The following is an 18,461-nucleotide window of genomic DNA, read 5'->3' on the forward strand; positions in this document are numbered from 1 at the left end:
CACTCTGCTTTTCCCCAGCACCTACAATCCTTCCATCACCACCTTTCAGGTATTGAAGCTGTCAAAACCACTGTCTTGAACCAGGAGATGACAGAGGGTTCAACTAGTTCTCCTAAATCTAGAAGCAAGGAAAAACACCCCTCCTGCAGTCTCACAATACATTCCCAGTTCCTGTGAAGACCCCACATGTTGCCCCCAAACCCTGGAGCTCCTCCATTCCCATCCCCAGGGGAGCATAGGGGCTCTCCTGGCAGTGATGCCCCCCAAAGACCTTTCTGGGTCCCCCTCCCCTCCCCTCCCCTCTCCACCCACAGCCATGGGCCGAGCCCCAGCCATGGGCTCAGGGGGGGAAGTTTGGCTGCTGGTCCTGGAGGAGAGCACTGCCAGCCACCAGGTCACCAATCCCAGCTGCTTCTAGGCTGGTTGAGTGGACAGATCCTGGTAAGAAACCTGGCAAAGGTATTCCTGCTGCTTCCCTGGGAACACCCAGATCCTCTCAGTGCCCGCAGGGTCTGTGGGTGTCACCAACCCCCTGCCTGGAGCACTGCAGGGGGGGCTCAGGCTGTGCTGGGACACTCAGGGCTTACAGCACCCTCAGCTCCCTTCGATGCTTCCCAGACGAAGAGGGGGCCTGGGAAGTCATGTCACTGGCAAAGCCAAGGGGAGGCACCTTCCTTTGAAAGTTTTATTACAAACTTTGTTATTTAACTTGAGCAGAAATCCCAAAAAAACACACTAGCTCACAGGTGTGCAAAAAAACCCCAATGCAAAGCCACCCTGGCCATGCTGCACCTCCTCCAGCTGCAGAGCACTGTGCAGGGTCCCCCTGTGCAGAGCACATGCTGAGGGTGCCCCTCACACCTTTGCACCCCCTGAGCTGCCTCCTCCTGACCACGGCCTGTGTCCAACCACCACCCAGCAGAGGAAGGGTCAGACTCACATCTCCAGGAGGGCTAAACCCAGCAAAGCACAGGAAACCCATTTCTGCTGCAGCCAGAGGGAGCTGAGGGGGAGCTGCAGCGTTTCCTGGCTCACCTGCACAGTCCATGCCCACCACAGTGACAGCGTGTGGCTCAGCATGCTCACCTTCCCCAGGGCAGCCCTGGGCCCCAGGAGTCAGCCTCTAACTCACAAGTGAGCTTAGCTGGACTAAACCCTATTTTCAGCAAACTATTTGGCAAACCATCTGGACTCTGTGAGGTGGGCCATGCCCAGAGCATGTCAGAGGTCTGCAGAAGAGAGTGCTTTGGTTTTAACACCAACACATTTACACTCCAAGGAAACAAATAATCTACCCTGTTATCTAACACAGGCAGAAACAAATTACTAGGATGTCAGTACACAGAAGGAGCTCCTCTGGTGCTGCAGTTCACAGCAGGGAAATGACAGAGCACAAGATCTCATCAGCAACGTGAAGCCAAACGCTGCACTGCCAAGCACAAACTCAGATGTTGCTACTCTCTATGGTGTTTTTTTCTCGTTATCATTAAGAGGCTCAGAAAGCCTTGTCACCAGTCTGTTCTGGGTTTGACAGAATGCAGTTCAGGCTCTTGAGCTCCTTCATGCAAGGAGAAGTAACAAAAAGTGCTGGAATAGCAGAATCACCAGCTTGCATGATGGTGCATCTCATTTTGCTCCCTGGCCAGTGTTCCTCAGAGACTGGCTTGAATGGAAGCAGGATCACATCCTCCACCTTTTCTTTTAAAATCTGTCCTCCTCCTGCTCTATCATTACACAACCAACTAATGCTGAGCAGCATTATTTACATGCCCTCACTTCTGCTGGCTTCAGCAATGCCAATTAACTTGCAGCAAGCTAAGATAAGAGTTCTGCCTTTAGGGGAAATGAATTTTCTTGTAATCAGAACTGTGTCTTGGAGCCCCATTTCACATGGAGCCCTAATGAATTTCCAAAGCATCTTTACTCTAAGCTGCTGTTTCCTTCTTTACAGCTCTGCCTTTAAAAATAAAGTAAGCACCCTCTCTGAAGAGAGCCCATGGCCTGCAGCAAGGCAGTGAGTGATGGGGACTGCATGCAGGAGACATTACAGCTGTGTCAGGGTTGTCCCCACTCCTCTCTGCTGGGGAGAACATGCAGATTATTTCCAGTCCCCTTCCCACTTGTCTCCAGGAGCAGACAGCTTGCAGGACCACCTGAACTGGCTGTCCCGGAGGCAAGAGTGAATCCACAGAACCACTGGCCTTCAGACAGTGGCCCCAAACTGCAAATCCCTCCCACCTGCAGCTGCCCAGGCTTCTCCTGGGCAGTGCCAGGGCACAGGAGGGCCCTGTCTCTCCTCTGCTTTGAGTAAAGAGTCAGAAGGGTGGGAATTAGGATTCCAAAATCCCCTTTTCCATGTGCTGTCCAAGCAATTGACCAAACATTAAAGCATCTGAGCAGACCTCCAGCTTCCCAGGGGCAGACTCCAGACACTTACTTTTTCTTGTCTTTGTCCTTCTTCAGTGGCTGCTGTGAGGTAGCCTGCAAGGATTGGGACTGCAAGGTTTCCACCGCCACTTTCCGCCTGTTGAAGGCATTCATCTCTTCCTCCAGCTCCCTCCTCTTCTCCTCCACCTTCCTTTTCTCCTCCTGGTGTATCCTTTTCAAGTGCTCAAATTTCTCATGCAGCTGGCAGGAGACAGACCCTCTCAGCACCTCCTCCAGCAGACACTGGGCTGTGCTCCCCTGCCCCAGAGCCCCTGTCACACCTCCCACACGAACCCCCCACCCCCAGGGTGCTGGCAGGGTCTGGCACCCAGCACCCACCAAGGGCAGGGAAGACACAATAAATCCAGCTCTACCTGGTGCCCCACAGCAAAGCAGGAGGAAGTGTGAGCCCTGGAAGGTGCACTGAGGATCCCAGCTCACCTGCAGCCCTGCACGGGGCTGGTGACACTGTGGCCTCTGTTGTTCCTCTCTGGTTCTGAGGATGGCCCCTTTAATTCCTCCTCAGTCCCAGCTGCCCCTTTACTCTGCTGTCCAGAGGGCTCGGGGTGAAGTCTCCCTGACATGGATGCTCCCCTAAACATCTGCCACTGCCTTTCTGTCACCAGACAGCACCAAGTTTCCTGCACATGGCACAGGGCAGGGAAGAGGTTTCTGAGGGACCTAAACCAGGGATACATATGTGTGTTTGTGCCTCAGCTGAGGAGTCTCCTCAACAGCTGCCTGTGCTTCCAGGACCCAGACATTGCCCAGACCCAGATTCCCTGCTGGCTGTGTTCTGGGCTCCTCACAGGTTTTTGGCACACCCACCTCTCTCTCCTTCTCCTTCAGCTCTGCCTCCGTCTCCTTGACTTTGTTAACAAACATTTGTCTCATTTCTTCCTCTTTCCTCTGGAGCTCGCCCAAGAACTCTTTCCTTTTGGTCTCGTACGTTTCTTGGAGGCTGGGGAAGAAAGCAAATGAAATCCAGACTCTTTGGACACGGATGAGTGAGGGATGGGGAAATGCATGCCTGTCTGTGTTGCTATAAGACAAAGAGTCAGGGAAGGGAACATCCAAGTCAGCTGCAAAGTTCAAACCCAGTGCTACTATTTTCCAGCCCTGCACCATGGGTACCACCGACAAAGCTCCCACTTTTTGGGGCTGTCAGTACCAAACTATGGCTCTAAATTGATGCTAGATGTGAAGGCCTCTCACCTGAAGGGCTGGCTGTCTGGGTCTGTGTCCTTGAAGCCCATCTCCTCCAGTTTGCACCTCCTGTACAGCTCGTAGTGGCGGGTGTGGGTCTGCTCCCGCAGATCCTCCATGTTCACCCGAATCAGCATCTCCCGCAGCTTCACAAAGTCACAGTGACTCTCATTCTCCACTGAGGGAAGCGAGGGGACAAGTCAGCAAACTGCAGGCACAGTGGGGGAGCACAAAGGTATGCACAGATTGACTCCAGACACTCTCATCCCAAGGAATTCTGCTCGGGGCACAACACAGCCCCTTGGCTGGAGGGATTCCTGACGACCTTCCTACCTGCTGGTAGGAATGGGAATTCAAAGGAAAGATTGTCCAGCCCCCAGGAGGCTGCACAGGAGGAATCTGCACTGTTGAGCAGAGCAGAGGGGCTGGCAGGGCCAGGGCTGGGGTGGGGTGTGTGAGCACACGGGGTTGGGGTGGGCACCCTCACCTTGCACCACTCCCCACGGGTACTGCCGAGCCCGCACCAGCTTGTTCCCAACCTTCACCTCCTCCGTGCTCCCCACCACGGCAAAGGGCAGATGAGCCTGAAACAGAGCCAAGGCAGGGACTCAGAGCATGGGGCAACCCCCCAGAGATCAGCCTGACCCTGAGACCCCCCCTCCCCCAGGCACAGGATGTGCTTCCATGATCCTCCCTCCGAACCTCCCGATCCCTGACCCTCGGAGCAGTCGCTGCCATGACCTGGGATGTCACACCAGGAGCAGTGTGGGGCCACAGCACAGCTCCCCAGCAGTGCTGGCTGGGGAGATGTTGTAGGAACACCAAGGTCACTCCTGCTCTCCTCTCTCCATCTCTCAGGCTGCTCTCACGTGCCAGGCGTGGGGCACTCCCTGCCCTGCTGAAAGCACAGCCAAGTACACGGGCCTTGGCACAGCTCGGGGTGTGTGGGCACTGCAAGGCACATGTGCAGCACACAGTGTGTGCCTGCTGCTCTCCAGGTCTGCAAAGCACCAGGCACAGTGAGGAAACAGAGCATCATCCCTGGGATTGCAGGGAAGAGCCATGGAGCGGGTGCTTGGGTAGGGCAAGGCTGACAGAACCCTTCACAACGAAGAAGAAATGGATCCAGAAGGGTGGAACTGGGAGAGAAGTGGCCAAAAATATTTTCATTGGGGAAAGGAAGGAAAAAAAAAAGCCAAGCAAGCATGACACCAGCTTTTCTCTCCAATGTATGCAGCTTGCAATTATTAAAAAAGAGTGAATCCTCCAAATTTTCTATGAATTCAGCAAAAAAGAACTATTACAGTGAAAATATATATCTAGATGACCCAGAAATTACTGAATTTAAAAAAAAGGAAAAAAAAACGGGGGGAGGGTGAAAGAAAAGACAAAGCATTTAATCAGAAACAGCTATGCAGGAAAAAGTTCATTTTGATAAAAAAGATGCTTCTGATCTATAAAATTAACATGGAAACATTTCAGCTGTTTCTACTGCAATAGCTGCACTCTAATTTGGGAGACAGGAAGCTTGAAAGTGTTTTGCATGTGCTTCAGCCAGGTCTGAATTTGATCTTTGAATTTCAGAAAAGACAAAATGGAAACTAACAATTTTTCTTCTTTACTTTAAATTGGGTTTTCTCTGCTTAGCCTCCTTAAGTCAGAAGGCTAATATAAAATCTTGACTGTCGAATTTTTATTCAAAACTTCTCCTTCCTCAAATGTAAAGTAGCCTAAGAGCAGACAGAATGGATTTTGAAGAAAGTATTTTTTCAAAAATTCAGTAAAACAAATTCTCTGGAGTTTCTCCAGAGAGCCCCAGATTAAACATGAGCCACATTTTAATTAATTCTGTATGCAACAGCCTTCGGCATCTGTCAGACCCACAGCTCGACTTTCCAACAGATTCAGTGTCTGGACACTCCCAAAGACACTCGCCCTTCAAATGCATCTTTGTGCAGCAATTTAATTTGTCCCAGCTCTTGGCAGCATCACTCACATTCATCACAGAGTTGATCTCAGCCACTGCCTCATCGTCCGTGGGGAACTGGTAGATCTGCACTCCATTGCTGACCAGCTCGCTCATGATCTTGATCTTGAACTTGTGCAGCTCGCTCTTGGAGATGGTGTCTGCCTTGGCTATGATGGGGATGATGTTCACCTGAGCAGGGAGGGAGGAAGGACACACCCCCAGGTGAGCAGCCGTGTCGGGGTGACCCGGGTCCTGCCCCACTGGCTGCTTTACATTTACACTTCACAGCTCCTAATACCACCGCGGGGCTGTGTTTGCTCAGGAGCTGCAGCTGAACACTAGAGGGAAGGGTTTTCCAGCACGATCAGGCTACAAGGCTCAGACAAACCACCCACCCTGCGCTAAGTGCACAAGAGCAGATCAAAGCTCTCTCGTGTTACACACATCAGAGACAGGGGAACTGTCACATTCCTGCTGTCACCCCTCCACTCTGGCTGTGCTGACAGGCTGCTTTAGCAGACAAGCACAAGGCTGAAACGCTGCCCTGAGCTGATGGAGCCTGCCCGTGCTCAAGCAGAGAGAGCAGGGACTCCTCAGGTTTCTGGCAGTACCTGTGGATCCTCCCCAGGGACTCCCTGAGCCTCTGGGAGAGGATCACACCTCGGGCACGCTGTGTGGGTTACATGGACCACCCAGGGAAGGTGCAGAGTGCCACACAGCAGACTGGAGATCTGCTTTCATGCTGCTCTTGCTCAGCTTTGGTTTCACATCAGCCAGCAGTCACCAAACCCCACACAGCTTCATCAGCCAGGCTTCACAGCCACCCACAAGCTGCAGAGTGGGGAGGTCCCCCTGTCCCCAGTACCCACCACGATCAAGAGTAAATGAGGCCACATCCCACATCCCACAGGTGGGATGGGGCTCACTGTGGCCTTGTGCTCGAGAGAGCTACAGCAGGGCAGGACCTGTCACAGGAACCTCTGTTAGACAATGCTGCTATGTCCAGAAAAGCCAAGTGTGACACTGCAAACCCCTGCTAAACAAACAAAAACAGAACTCGTCTGTCTGAACAGCAGCCAAATTCAGAGCAGTAAAACACAAGAATTCAGACAAATAAGGGGAAAGTCTGATTTGCCATCTAACATTTCCCGACAGCCAACGCTTTTTGTCCTACAGAGCTGAACTTCATAGCAGCCAGCTGGTCTCCAATGGGTGCCCATTAAAATAAATGGCCTCACTTTCCCAGCTCAAGTTCTCTGTAGCTCAGTGTTTTTTCCATTCTCCTCGGGTTCCCCACCCCCGGCTCTGCTTTAGCACTCAGAAACACAAGAGCATTTACTTGCTACAAATGAAGACAGTCTCAATTTGCAAATTTATCTGAGAGACTAAATTCCTTTTTCTCAGCCACTGCCCTGGCCTCTTTTACCAAGGACCACAACCCCCCCAGAACAAGGCCTGCTGCTCACTGCACTGCTCAGCAGGTCGATGTCCTCCTTACAAGGGTAACAGGGCCATGGCCACAGCTGGGTGCCTCACTGGCCTGCTGAGGGCTGAGCAGGAGCCACATCTCCTGCAGAAAAGGGTCAGCTCAGGGCTCACGTGCCCCCCGCTCTGGAGTGGGATCTGCCAGGGGACAGGCACTGCCAGGGAGCTGGGCTGGGCACTCTGCAGCCAGCCAGACACATCCCATCTACCTACAACCACTTCAGAAGATGCTTCTGCTCTCTGCCTGTAACTAAATATCCCAAACAACAGCTGGCCATGAGCTCAGCCAAACAGATATTGTTTTACAGTACAATGGAAGATTTTGTTTACGAAACAACTTCACCCTGTGAAGGGATTTTGTAAATTTTTCACTAACGGTAAGATTTGTTATTGAAATCATCACACAGATTCAAGAGCCTGCCCAGCACCTGATGCCATGCCACTGGTGGGCTAAAGCAAAGGTGGAACTGAGCCAGGGCCCTACAAACTCTGTTAAACCAGGCTCAGAGGCTGAGCCAGCAGGGCACGGGCAAAGCATTGCCTCTGATCCACCTTTCACCTCTTCAGCTGTACAACAGGGGCCACCAGCCCTGTGAAGCTGCCCGAGAGGCAGACCCAGGGTCAGGAGTGCTCACCCAGCAGGGCATGTCCCCTCTGCTCAGCCACAGCCACCACTCACTGTCACCACCCAGAGGGGACAGAACTGCCTGGGGGCTGCTGGCACCCCCTGCCCACACTGCCCCAGCACCACTGGGGAGTGCAGGGGGGAAGGGGCACGGGGCTGCCATGCACAAGCCTTTAGGGAGTGCCTGGAAAGCACCCCAGTGACCTGGGATGACACTGGTGCAGAAATGCAACATAAATCCCAAAAATATCAATGGGCTCTACTTGCTCATTCACTTCCATGTGCCTGCCTGTGTGAAGCCACCACAGCAGGAAACCCAGGATGTTCTCATGCCGTGGCAAGAAGGGATAAAATGACTCCAGAGAGCTCTATTTAAGTAGAAGTTTAGAAACATAAAAAGCTTGCGTGTGCACAAAGTTTTCATCTCTGCACAAGTACAAAGGATTTATTTTGGTACTACCCAAGGACCACATTAAAGGCAGCCACAGGGAGATGTGAAAAGTAGGGAATGCAGAAGGAAAAGAAGAGAAATGCTTTGTGGGACCACCAGCACCAAGGGGAATCGTGCAAAAGCTTTCCTCCAAACATATTTCTGGGAACATGTAATGCTGGCACTGCACCAAGAGACAAGAGTTTATTAAGGGAAAGTTTTTGGATTCCTGATGAAGTCAGTGTAACAGGCACTACAGTTACAAACAGCCCACTGCAATGGGAAGCCAGTGCCTGCTCTGGGCTGGGGCCAAGGAAAAGCAGGCCTGAGCCCCAGGCAGGGAGGGCAAGGAGCAGGGACTGCAGCAGGGGGAACTCTGCCTGCCAGGAAAGTCCCACAGAGCTGCACAGGAACAGCAGCCAGAGAAGAGAGTGCTCCCCCTGTGCAATCCAGGGGATCCCCAGGTCCTGCCCTGTAGGGTGATCAGCACCTGCCACCTGAAAGGAACCACCTTGCTGCCAAAACACTGCTCTGAAAGACAGGAAACTCTTGAGAAGAAAACAAGAGATGCTGCTGCCACCAGTGACCTTTGAAGCCTCCTGGAAATCAGCTGAAACACCCAAAAGTGTGTCAGAAACTTGCTCTGAGCTGCAGGAGCATCAGCAAGTAGCCCATTAAATAACCACTGCCCCCAAGGCAAAATTGCTTATGCACAAAGAAACAACCCCCAGCTAGACCCTCTCATGACCCACTTTTAGGATTCCCATGACCTTGAGAATCCTCACCCTATTTACACTTTCAGAAGACACTATGATCTCCTATCCAGATCACTGGGCACTGCCAGCATTGACAGCTCACACACAAATCTTCTCCTCAGCCCTTGTCTCCTCAGCACTGACTACCACCTTAGGATATCTTTAGTTTTGGTGGCTCTCAGCCCCTCTGTCCCTGCTGACAGGTCAGGACAGCAAAGGTGGCTCCAGTTTCCACAGTTCAGCTGCTGCAGCTGGAAGGCTTCCTCACCTGCACAGCTGATAAAGCTGCAGCTGATGGCTTTATAAATACCAACTAATCTGGGTAAGATTCTTACAGAGAGGGATGCTCTAGAATTTACACAACCAACCTGAAAAAAGGTTTTTCCTGACATTCTTCAGAAAAGTCTATGAGAAAACAAGCACAGGACCTCAGCAACCACCAGCAGACAAAGCTTTACCAGAGTCCTAAAAATGGCCCAGCTGCCATGCAGGAGTCCAGCACTTACATGAAAGGAACAAAACCTTCCACATGACAATCAGGACCAACAGAAGCATTCCAGAAAGAGAGTTCGTGGTCTCCACTGCCTTACCTTGCTATCCAGCTTCTTCATCGTCACCAGGTCCAAGGACTTGAGCGAGTGCCCCGTGGGGGTGATGAAGTACAGGCAGACGTGGATCCTCGTGTCGTGGTAGTTGAAGAGGGACCGGCGGATCTTCAGCTCTTCTTGCAAATAGTTTTCAAACTGCGTATCAATGTACTCTACGATCGGCCTGTAACTAAAACCAGCCCATTAGCAACCAGAGACTGCAACAGCTTAAGGGCTTAAGGAGTTCTCCTGGACATTCCATGGTGTCACTTAAAGTAGAGTTATGAGACTCAAACAATTTAGCCTTTCAACAGGAAATGTGTGGTGTTTACACACAGACCTCATAATCCAAAGGTTGCTGGAGATTCCTGAGGCTGCACTGCAAAGTCTAAGGACAGTGGGGCATGGAAAGATGACTACTTGCCCAGACCAAACTCTGCCCACATCTCAGGGCTGAGCCATCTGGCTTAGCAATGCAACATGACAAGAAGAGACCTTGGAGTCCCAGAAGCCTTTACCTGGGGCTTGAACAAGACATTTGTGTAATTAAATGAGACAAGTCCAGAAACACCAAGCACTGCCACAGCAGATAATTCCTGACCCTGCACTGAGGACAGCTTGTTAACTGCTCACACTGCTGGAAGACACCATTCCCTGCTGGAAAGACCTCCTACGACCTCTCTTTTCGGCTCTTCACCCAATCCCCTCCACACCCAGTGCCCAGAGCCAGAGCCAGCACTGCCCCGGTACCAGCAGCAGCTCTGCAGTGCTGCGAGCAGACCCCCGTGGGGAAGCACCAGGGGCAGCCCCCCAAGGCCGAGCAGATGGCACGAGACCTGCCTTTCATCTTTATTGATCTGATCCCCGAACCCGACGGCGTCCACGATGGTGAGCTTCAGGTGCACGTTGCTCTCCTGCAGGTCGTAGGTGCGGGGCCGCAGCCGCACCGCGCTCTCGTAGTGACTCGCCTCCTCCGTCTCAAACGTGGTGTTGAACAGGGTGTTCATCAGGGTGGATTTCCCAATGCCAGTCTCACCTAGGAAGGACAAATCATCGGCTCACTGCAGCATGGGTTTGTCACAGGTACTTCAAAGCACGTTAATTAGAGAGCAGAGTAAATTATACTGTGAAAGGTGGCTACAAATCGCTCGTGGACAGACAGGTAATTGTCACACGGGATCTGCCTTCATGAAGGCCTCTCATGCTCAATGCAAAGCCAGCACAGAGCACTTGGGTCTCATCTCTCAGTGAGTATCATAGAGCACAGCAAAACACCATTTTCCTCTCCGTGTTCCCTGACTTTGCTTGGGACTCTGTACTAGAGAAGCTCTGGAGAGCACAATTTTAGGAGCCATCAAAGGATGCCTGGGATGCATCACAAAAAGCTACATCTCAGAATATTTGGCTGACAAGCTGTTTGTGAGCCAGAAAGGCTTTGAACTGCTGCTCCTCGTAACAAAACCAGACTCTGATCATTTCCAGACTGGCCAACAAGGGACTCCATTTAAACTGCTCATTCCCTGCACACAGAATCATTGGCCACGGCAGTGAACAGAGGCAAAACCCAAGGAGACAACCTGCTACTCCCTGCTCATTTCCCAGGCAGTCCATCCTGCTACCACTTCAGCAGAGACAGGCACTGCTGAGGAGCCCTACAGCAGATACCCTGCTGGGAGAGCAGGAGGGGGAGCAAAGTTCTGTTCCAGGGAGATGCCATGGCTGCTGCCAAGGGCTTTGGACTCTTTCCTTCTTCCAGCACCACAGGCTCTGCTCTTTGCAGGAGGATAAACACCTCACATTGCTCAGAGCAGGGCAGAGGCACATACTGTTTCCTACCAGCTGTGGCTAAGAGTTGTGCAAGAAAACAATGCCAGCTGGTGCTCCAGATTATTCTGAGAGGAGATATATGGAGAACTCACTACTGATGTCAACTGCATTCTCCTCTTCAGTTGTGGGCACTGTTGGGAGTAGGAACTGGCAAACAGGGTGGAGCTTTTTCTTTCTTGTCCAAAAAAACCCCAAAGGCCAGATGAGAATGTAGAAGTATCCATTCTGGTATCCCCAAGAATGATACTAATTAAAACCATATTGCCCTCTTCTGCAGTTAACCTTCCGCTAAAGAACAAGTCTGTGAAGTTCAAGACTGTGATTCCAGCCATGCTCTTTACTTGTGGTGCCAGAGTGGCTTGGGTATGGCACAGGCACCTTCTCAAAGCTGTCAGGTTGCCACTGAACAGTCAACACAAAGCCACAGGAGCTGCTGCCTCCGGATGTATTTTTGCTGGTCTAGCAGGTCACACTTCAGACCTCATCCACCATACAAGAACCAGCCAAATCAAAAATAATGCTCATCTCATCACGGGAAGCAATTTGTCTCTAGTACTCCAGACATGATTGCCTGCTAGATCACATCAATACCAAAGTTAAAACCACGAATATAATGAGGTTATTTTAAAGTCAGCCCCTTGCACCTGCTCACAATCTCCCAGATAAATGCACTACAATCAGCAGGAACAGGAACACTCCCCCTCCCTTTCCTAGCATAGAGGTGACCATGCTTCAAGCCCTCTGACCCACCTGGGAAGGCATTGACCACGCACAGCTCAGACACAAACCTCTTATTCCCAGATTTGGGGTGCAGGTTTACACTCAGAAATGACCAAGTTACCACCAGCAGCTCTCAGCTAATCCATGGTGCATCTGACTGCATCTATCTGGACATCATATTCACCAAGAGCTGCTTGTGCCAGCTGCCCCAGTTTGCAAATGGAAATACTTTACTTGCCATACACAGCCTTCCCTTAATCCTTCCTATTGCAAGGCTGCTGCAGTGGAGGGGATGAGCAATTCCTCACTGGTTACGGAAATTCTCCTGCTTTGACTCAATGTGATTTTAAGGGAGTTTGGCATTTCTGACTCGCTGAAGTCACTGCCAAGGCTTGTGGCACAGCAGGACACACAAGAAACCCTGGCCCCAAGCTCAGCCCGTGTGTTCTGGCAGAGGACTGTGCTCACCCACACAGAGGATGTTGAAGCTGAAGCCCTGGGTGACAGACTTGCTGACCAGCTGATCCGGGAGGCTGTCGAAGCCCACATGGCCCCCCAAGGAAAGGTTCCTCTTCTCTTCATTCTGGTAGGGAGAAGAAGCCAGATTAGCAAACTGCATTGAGATGGCAAATCAGGTTGATGAGGCCCAAGACCAGGATTACCCACCCTCCTGGGCACTGCACAGCCACCCACACAAACCCCAGCACTGCCCTCAAGAGCTTGTGTTCTGGTACATCACAGCACAACCCCAAACAGCCACCAACAACAGGAGAGAGGGTGTACAGCACTGATCTCTGGAGGGAACTGGGACAACTAAGCCACCAAGATCCAAAGAAAAGAAAACACCAATGTGAGCTCCAACTCCACGCAGCTGGAGGGATCAGCAAAGGACACCCCACCACTGCATGTTTTAGCACCCATTTCTCCTTAACTTTTTTGATTTCATTTTCTGAAACCTTCCAGCACTGAATTCAGCTTGACAGCCTCTGCATTTCCCCCAAGCACTGATCTTCTTCCCTCTGCTGTTGCCACCACAGCGTGGTCTGTTTGCTCAGGGGGTGCTGCTCCCGCAGGCAGGGCGAGGAACCCTCTTGCTTTACCATCTGTGACCACAGTTTTCCACCATTCCTCTGCTGTTCCTGTTCCTGCCTCCCCCGTGTGCACTTTGTTCTCCCTTCTGTCTCCTCCCTCCCCCAGATCACCTGTAGAAGCTTTGCTCAGGAACTCAGACAAAATCTGAGGAGACAGCCACTCTGTGACCCGTGCTGTACAGAAAGGCAGAGCAGAGCAGCTATAAAATCCAGCAGCTATAAAATCCAGCAAAAAGGAGCTGACAGAAGGATAATTTCTGTTTCCAGTGCTTAAACCCAGGAAAGTTTAGATTTGCACAAATATATCAACAGATTTGCCACCTCTGCACAACCAAGCGAGGCTGTCTGAACCCAGGGGCCAGCCCACAGCCCCTGCAGCCCCTCAGGCACTCTCACCCATCCCTGGAGAGGCAAGGAGAAGGGATTTCAGAGCACCATCCACTCACCCCCACAGTTTCTTTGGTAAATGACTGTTTTCCTTAATCACCAGCACACAGAGAAGATGGGGAGGGAAAAAATGTCTGCCCTTGGCCTAGCTCTGCTTCTTCTGTCTGTTCCTGACAACTGGAACTTAACGTTTCAGCACTAAGTCTGTGAGACAGGACCATCCCTGAGAAGAGCCTAAGTTGCCTGTCAAACTTTAAATTAAGTCAAGAGGAAAATAAAAGAACTGACATGATAAGCCTTGCCTATTGCTCTGTGCCTGCAGTAAGATTGTTAAACAAAACACAGACCTTTGTTCAACTGCATCTCGAGCCAAAGCCTTCTTCAGCTCTGCCTTTGGCAGAACAAATATTCTCAGCTTTGTAAAATAAACCATTTAAATCACAAGAACAACTTGTGAACAGCTGAAGCAGCTCCTATGCCTCACAAACAAACCTTCTGGCTGTCCTGGTTAGCATTTGGTACCCATTTTCAGATGATTTCAACCCAGTGCTCTCCTAAGGGGCTCCCTGGACAGAAACACAACCCAATCATAGCTGGGCTCCTGTGATCCAACCTGTTTCATCCCACCAGGATTGATCACACTCACTAAGCAGAAGTTGCAATCAGTTACAGTTTCCCTGTGCAACTGAGGGCAGCAATTAAGGTTTTAAGGTGCCAAGAGTTTAGGTGAATTAAAAATAACAAAGGGCCCCTAAGACAGGGAGATCTTCAGGTTTAACTTTCTTCCATGCATCTGTCAGCACATGGAGATGCTAAAGGTCAGACAGTGAGAGAAAAGTGAGCCTGTGCTGCTCCAGACAGCCCAGAGCTGAGCTGTGCATGTGCCATGGGATGGTGCAGTCACACGGGGAGGGGGAACTGGGCACACGTGTGTGCTGGGGAGGGACTCAGAGCTGTTCAGGTTTGGTTTTCCCCTCAGGGAACAGGCTGTCACAAGGCACAGGAAGCCACTGCAGGCACCAGCAGAGCTCGGGGGGCTTCCTTGGGCTCTCAGCCCATTCCCTCAGCCCCCCCTTCCCCGTGTCCCTCTGAGCCACCACCACACAGAGCTTAAAATGCCAGTTCCCACCACTGCAATGCAGTGACAGCCGAGAGCCGTTCCCACAGAAAGTCACCCGGTTTGATGGTTACACTTTGTGTCTTTTCATTTTAAATAATAAACAAAAACAAGCAAACAAAAACACAAACTAGAAGCCTGGGATGACATTTTGGATGGGAAATAAATAAAGGCTGCCGATGGCTATGATTAGGCTGAAAGTGCCCGAGGCTGGGAGGAGGTTTCCAGGCAACAGGCAGCACCACTGCTCGAGATTTTAAAATAGGCTCCAGCTCAGCAAGGCTGCATTTAAATAGGCTCCAACCAGGCAAGGCTGCATTGAGAACTCAGTCATGCTTTGGCTGCTGGAAACCCAAACGTGGCCACACAGGGCTTCTTCTCTTCTTTTTTTGGCTTTCAGTTGCTGTTCATTACGGGACAGGAATACACTCACTCAAAACTGCTCTCATCTCTCAAAGCTGCTAAACCAACGAGACAGACCTCAATGAAACATTTCTGCCAGTGACCTTGAAATGCAGTTTCCTTCTATTTCTGTAAGCAGCAATAATAATCTGGTTCAGGTTCAAGGCACTGCCGATACCAAAGCAGAAAACCATTTGCTGTGCTTGCAGGGCGTTCAGCTGTCACTCAGCTCCAAGGGGATTTTACTGTGTTAGGACAAACAATGCTAACAGCTGCTGGGAAGTAATAAGATTAAGAAAAGAAAGAAAGGGAAAAAAAGTTTTCACTGTTTTATTCTTTCCCTCCAATCCATCGAGCTCACAAACCTGAGAGCCTTGTGAACACAGCCACTACTTGTGCTCACTGGTGGTGTTTGGTGTGCTGACCTGCCTGGGGAGGAGCCTGTCCACCATCCTGACCAGCCACCCCAAGTGACCTGCCCTTTTGGCAGCTCCCACACACCCAGGGTGGCTCAAGGACAGCTTGACACAGTTCACCTGCTAGTAAAGACAAGGTCACCTCCACATTGGATCCTTTCCAGCAGAAGCAGCCAGCCTGCAAGGCTCAGCATAAATAATCAATCCAGAGCACAAATGCTGCAATAAATGAGGGCAGCAGTAATGCAGCAATGTGGGTTTTTTTCTTGGTTTTGTTTTAAACAAAAGGTGAGGATTTCAGTGGGAGTTCTTCCACACTTTGTGCCAGCAATGAGACTGCCCTGCAGGACAGGAGCTGGCAGGTTATGTGGCAGAGCCAGATGGGATCAGCCATGGCAAGAGCCAGGCAGGAACACAGCCCTGCTCTTTCCAGTTGCATTGCTCCCTGCAACATTCCCGCTCTCCCCAGCACCTGATGAGAACCAGCTCCCTCATCTCATGGCATGGGGAGACCACTCTCCTTCTTACCAGGCAAGAGCCCATCCTGGGGCTGCAAATAACCATGAGGCAGCTGACCTTTCCTGAAGCCCATTCCATCATTACACAACATGGTAATAAAGAGTTTGCAATGGCTCTGAGTGGGAACTCCCACCACAAACAGCCACTGCAGCCCTGAATATCATTTCTTGAGTCACTAATGATGGGCATCCTATGATGAGCAGCTACCAGGGTTTAACTTGCAGCCTTTGAACGTGCTCTTCAAAGACTTCTGTGCCTTGAGCTGATCTTCAGGCTTGAAGCAGAGAGCCAAGGGGATAATTCATATTTTGAATCTGGAATTTTGTGGGAAATGAAAGATTCATCATAAGGTCAGAGCAGAATTTATGTATTTTCAAATCCAAAGTCCTTTAAATGTTTTCACAGACGCTCTGTCCAGGCAACAGGCACATGAATGGCTCCTGTGGACACAGCCACAGGAACAACAGCCAGCCCAGAGGGACAGCGATCTTCAGCTCTGGTTTGACAGAGACATCACAGAACCCTCCTCTTGGCATGCAGCAGGAAGACACACATGCCCTTGGCAGCACAGATGGACACAATTAGCTGAGCACCCCAGGAACTGAACCAAAAACTCCAAACACAGAGCTCCCAACCAGCTGCAAGGCACCAGCACCCCAGATATGCTGCGCTGGAGGCTGGGGGTGCATTTGGGATGCACAGTGGCACACTGGCCCACTCCTGTGGCATCAGCAGCACAAAGCTGCCCAGGGAACCAACAGCTGCACTTGGAACCCATCCCAGCCTCCCAGGGCCATCCCCAGCAGGGTCCCCCTGGCCGTGCCATGGGTGGCTCTGCAGGGCTGGGACAGACAGAGCAGTGTCGCCGTGGGCACCTGCCACAAACCACGTCCCCAGAGATGACAGGTTACTGGGCCCTTTACACAAGAAAAGGCAGCAGAGAAACACAGAGAGAACAAATCCAGATCCCTGTAAGAAGGTCAACACAGTATCATGTACTAATTAGGCTCTTCCTCGTAGACAGAGTGATTAAAGAAACCTGTGAGAGAAGAGCACAGGCTACAGCAGCAAACTTGTGCCTACGGTTCTTCAAAAAATAAAACCTGCTCACAGTTTCTCTTCATGCTTCACCTCCAAATTGGCACCAGTTTCAATCTGCGTCATTACAGTTTTCAGTGGCTTCTTCCAGGAGAAGGGGTTTTATCACTGCCTGCACAGCCCAGGGGGATGTCAGCAGTGGGACCAGCTCCGTGGTCAGCTGCCCCTCAGCTGCAGAGTGTTCCTCACTGGGGCTCCTGGTGCAGGGCAGGGCAGCTCAGTGCTTTTAGATGTGCTGCCCCTGCTCTCCTTAATTCCACCAGGAACACCATGAACAGACTGGACCTTGGACAGAAAAGGTCATTCTGACATCAGTTGGTTAAAAAATATAAAATAAAATAGATGTCTAGGAGTATCACCTTTCAGTTACTCTCACCCAGAAATTCTCCCTGGTGACATATGCTCATGTTTCCTGCTCAGACAACCCTCGGGTCTGTTTTCCTGAGTGACGCAGGTGACAGCATATGGGTAAACAAAAGTGTAATCTAATGCCACAATCATAAATGGGGATTTTTTTTTTTAATGGTGATAGTTATTTTTAAGAACTTGGCATGATGGGAGCTGTAATGTAAACCCTGGGCCCAGCTACAGCAGACTCATCAGCATACAAGCAACTGGTGAATAGAACCATGAGGGAAAACCAAAAATCACATGGGTTAGCTGACAAACACTGAAGACTCCTGGACTTTTACCCTGAGGGACAGCACAGCACTTTTCTGTATCTGAGGTGCCCTTTCCCATTTCTATATCACAGCAAAACATAAGTGAGAAAGATGAACAGATGACTTTTTCCAAGGCCAAACAGCGAAGGGGAGAGGGGAAACAGGAGGGAAATTCAGTCCTTTCTTCTTTCTGCTACATGAAAAGGGCTTACCCTTGAGCAGTGACCTTCAACCCAGAGGTGTCTGGTGCTCCCTAACTCTTCCTCGGGCACCTCTGTGCTGCCAACTCGGTGTCTCCCTGAGCTGTGTCCAGGCTGCAGCTCCCAACACCAGCCCCATGCAGCTGGAAGCACAGCAGTTCAGAGGAGAACTTCTGACTTCCAAGAGCTCACTAGGCAGATGTATTTCAGGTCCTTCTCTTCCCAGACTTTTTCCATTTACATTTTCCACACACACTCAGAAAACAGCAAGAGGCAACAACACAATGTCTGCATGACACTTTTTCACAGTGCTTCAATTCCCATCACGGAGGCACACTTGTGTTTATAAATTCCTCAATCCTGGGTGACCTTGTGACCTTACACAACACCAAATCCTCCAGCACTTACAGCACGGGTTGCCCTCCAACCTGAGTGCAGGGGGTATCTGTGTCACACCAATGCCCACCACTGGGTATTCCCATTCCCATCTCTTCCCACTGCAGCAGCACATGCAGACCTGGAGCCATGGGGCAGTGGG

The 18,461-nt window shown here is 50.9% G+C and overlaps 1 protein-coding gene across 6 annotated transcripts in view; it reads right to left on the minus strand.

The window, feature by feature from the left end:
- Positions 1–18,461, minus strand: part of SEPT8 (septin 8) — a 41,499-nt gene that overhangs the window by 12,331 nt on the left and 10,707 nt on the right. For 5 of the 6 annotated variants that reach the window (XR_003527646.1, XM_027643402.1, XM_027643401.1 and 2 more), the window contains exons 2-9: positions 12,500–12,614; positions 10,325–10,520; positions 9,488–9,674; positions 5,630–5,791; positions 4,121–4,217; positions 3,643–3,811; positions 3,256–3,388; positions 2,438–2,628 (exon numbers count right to left, since the gene is read on the minus strand). Coding sequence is in view for 5 of the 6 variants with exons in the window: in XM_027643402.1 (XP_027499203.1) it covers positions 2,438–2,628; positions 3,256–3,388; positions 3,643–3,811; positions 4,121–4,217; positions 5,630–5,791; positions 9,488–9,674; positions 10,325–10,520; positions 12,500–12,614 (1,250 nt within the window). In the remaining variant the exon portion in view is untranslated. The remainder of the gene's footprint in view (positions 1–2,437; positions 2,629–3,255; positions 3,389–3,642; positions 3,812–4,120; positions 4,218–5,629; positions 5,792–9,487; positions 9,675–10,324; positions 10,521–12,499; positions 12,615–18,461) is intronic. The other variant, XM_027643403.1, reaches the window with a different exon arrangement.

The sequence above is a fragment of the Corapipo altera genome, unplaced genomic scaffold, assembly GCF_003945725.1.
Source record: "Corapipo altera isolate COAL_440 unplaced genomic scaffold, ASM394572v1 75, whole genome shotgun sequence".
Lineage (NCBI taxonomy): Eukaryota > Metazoa > Chordata > Aves > Passeriformes > Pipridae > Corapipo > Corapipo altera.